Source organism: Phaethon lepturus, unplaced genomic scaffold (genome assembly GCF_000687285.1).
Source record: "Phaethon lepturus isolate BGI_N335 unplaced genomic scaffold, ASM68728v1 scaffold10729, whole genome shotgun sequence".
NCBI classification, from domain to species: Eukaryota; Metazoa; Chordata; class Aves; order Phaethontiformes; family Phaethontidae; genus Phaethon; species Phaethon lepturus.
Window position 1 is genome coordinate 10088 of NW_010565550.1, and position 2675 is coordinate 12762.

The following is a 2675-nucleotide window of genomic DNA, read 5'->3' on the forward strand; positions in this document are numbered from 1 at the left end:
AAAGCTTTAAAACAGATTCTTAAAAACATGTTAAAACTTCTGCCTTGATTTCAGCAGTGCTGAGCAGCATCCAACTGAAAAAGTTAGGAGAAAGCACCCTGTTTTTTTCAAGTTGAGAATACTCAAACCACTAGTCGCTTCTTAAACTTACGGTTTTCACTCTTATCTGTACATTCAGCCCATAAAAGTACTGCCTCCTACATAAAAATTTATTCTGTGTTTTGGAGTGATGGAATCTTTTTTCATCCATTTGGATTAGGAGTCTGTTTACAGTTAAGTGTTAGTGTTACCTACTTCTCCCAAGACTTACAAGCTTTTCTGTTTTTCTTGGATTTGTCAGTATGTGAACTCAATGATCCTGAATCAGACCCACCTAAAATTTTGGCTAAAAGCCTGAAGCTGTATAGCTGTTATACTTCTTTCAACCAATTTTAATATTTTCCTATTTGGAACAATAATTTTTAGACTATTTCTGTTTCACTTACCACAAAAGCCACCTATTCTTAGCTTAGTGCCAGAAGAGAGTTCCAGCAAGCATACTGAGCTGACTGATGCTCAACATTTACCTGCTGGTCTCAGGCTCTTTGTCAGAACACTGCTAAAGTTTTCCACTTGAGACTGAAACCCAGAGCAAAGGGTTTCTAGAAACAGCAAAAACGACAACAAGGGCAATGAGTTGGCAAGGGCTTTTTCTGTCATTGTTACTGTTCTCCATTACCCAGCAAAGGCTTGCCTTGTTGCTAAGCCTACCTCTCTTGCAAGACATTCAGACCACTGTCATTAGTCCAGCTGTCTAGTTATTTTGGTGTTAAGCTGTGGGCACAATTCTGTCTTAATGAGCTGTCCTGTCAACACGTACAAGACCACTGTTGGGTAAAAGCAGAGATGGACAGTATTACATTTGATGTATGAAAAATAACTACAGCTTGGTTTTTTTAATGCTCTTTTAAACAAAATAAAATAATAAGCTCTACTTCTTAATGGCCTAGAAAAGCTAAATTAGCATTTCTAACCTTTAAAACAGTTTCACATCCAAGGAAGTCTAGATTTGGATCTCACCACTAACAGCAGCAGTTTTAGCTGCACTTCTCCATGTTTCAAGCAGGATGAAATGGAATTGCTCACTAACCTGTAGTGCTCACCATGTACTTCCACTTCACCACATATGTGTCTCCCTCATGGAACTGCCCTATGCTTTGCTTAGGCAGTCTACTATAATCGAATTCCAGGATGTGCCAGACATCCACAGATGCAGTGATAATTTCAAACTGCCTCCCATCTTCTCCTTCTACAAGTCCATAGCCTCGGCCAATGTTCATTCCATCCAAGACTGTGCCAACAGTTGTTTGAGGCACAGGTACCATTAGCATGACATCATATGGTTTAGAGTCAGATCTGGATTCTTCCTGTCAAAAAACAGAAGAAATTTCTGTAAGCATAGCTTTTTTTCTTCTTACGCAACAGTTCCAGTCAAACAGTTTGACTCCTGCGTATTTCAGTACTTTAATATCTTCTCATCATTCTCATCACGCTTTGTCAAAGCCACCTTGGCAGTATTCATCGAGCTGCTTGGCATTAATATAAAGCAACTCGGTGGGCTCACTGTAGGTGGTGATGTTCTGACCCCTAGGTAAAAGCCCACAAGATAAAGAAAGTGCTCTGGATCCTTGAGAATAAGTTTCCCTGGCTTCAGTCCCAGCTAGGTCATTTAGTTTGAAATACCTAGCATGCTTATTATATGCACCTTCTGGTGAAGGGATTCACTAGAATTCTTCTCATTGAGCTTCTTCAGCTCTGTCCAATCAAGAAATTTTTCTTTGAACAGTATGGTCTCGTTATGTTCTGTGAGTCTGCCAAACACAGCCCAGTCTGGGCGTCCTTGTCCCTTTCTGTACAAGGGAACAAAAGAAATAGAATAAAATTAAACACCGTGAAATAAGGGCAAGAAAACTAAGTTTCTGCAAAGAGACTAAACTTGAGTTTTGATACCTGGGTATGAGGGGATTGCATTCTCCTGGGTCCAGAGGATTTATGTCACAATTGGAGTAGTCAAAGGTGCCATTCCACAGGTGTTTTGCCAGCTGAAATGCCACTTTTCTTTGCGCTAAAGTAACTTCCTTTCCATGCCATACATATACCTCACTGCCAAAATCAAACACCAGCACCTAAAAACCAAACCAAAACAAAAAAAACAACCTATCATTAGGTTAGGTGATACCCTGATCCTCCAGTTTCCTAGTGCTGCAAGCTGACAGTGCGTTGAACACAAACTCCTCCAAATATCTGAGTTTCTGCAGTGACACTAGCGACTAGCCCTGCAGTGCAAGTAAGGCCAGGACAGTGGTCTGCACTGTGACATCTCGTTGTTGAGGATGACTGGAAGCAAGTACAGGGAATGCTATGAGGTGTATCTTTAGTTGGTAGCTAACTCACTAGCAGATTAGAGAGCTCTTATTACTAAAACCCCAATTCTCTTGCATGACTGATTGCTGTCCAGTTACAGCAGCTTTCATAGAATCATTAAGGTTGGAAAAGGCCTCCAAGATCATCAAGTCCAACCGTCAACCCAACACCACCATGCCCACTAAACCATGTCCCAAAGTGCCATGTCTACACGTTTTTTTTAACACCTCCAGTGATGATCACTCCATCACTTTCCTGGGCAGCCTGTTCCA

At 41.0% G+C, this 2675-nt stretch overlaps 1 protein-coding gene across 1 annotated transcript in view; it reads right to left on the reverse strand.

The window, feature by feature from the left end:
* The window catches only part of LOC104627113 (supervillin-like), a gene marked incomplete at both ends in the record, with an annotated part of 11943 nt that extends 9778 nt beyond the window's left edge, over positions 1-2165 (reverse strand). The window contains 3 exons of the mRNA XM_010295221.1: positions 1130-1406; positions 1745-1889; positions 1990-2165. Coding sequence (XP_010293523.1) covers positions 1130-1406; positions 1745-1889; positions 1990-2165 — 598 coding nt within the window. The remainder of the gene's footprint in view (positions 1-1129; positions 1407-1744; positions 1890-1989) is intronic.
* Positions 2166-2675: the final 510 nt, after the last annotated feature.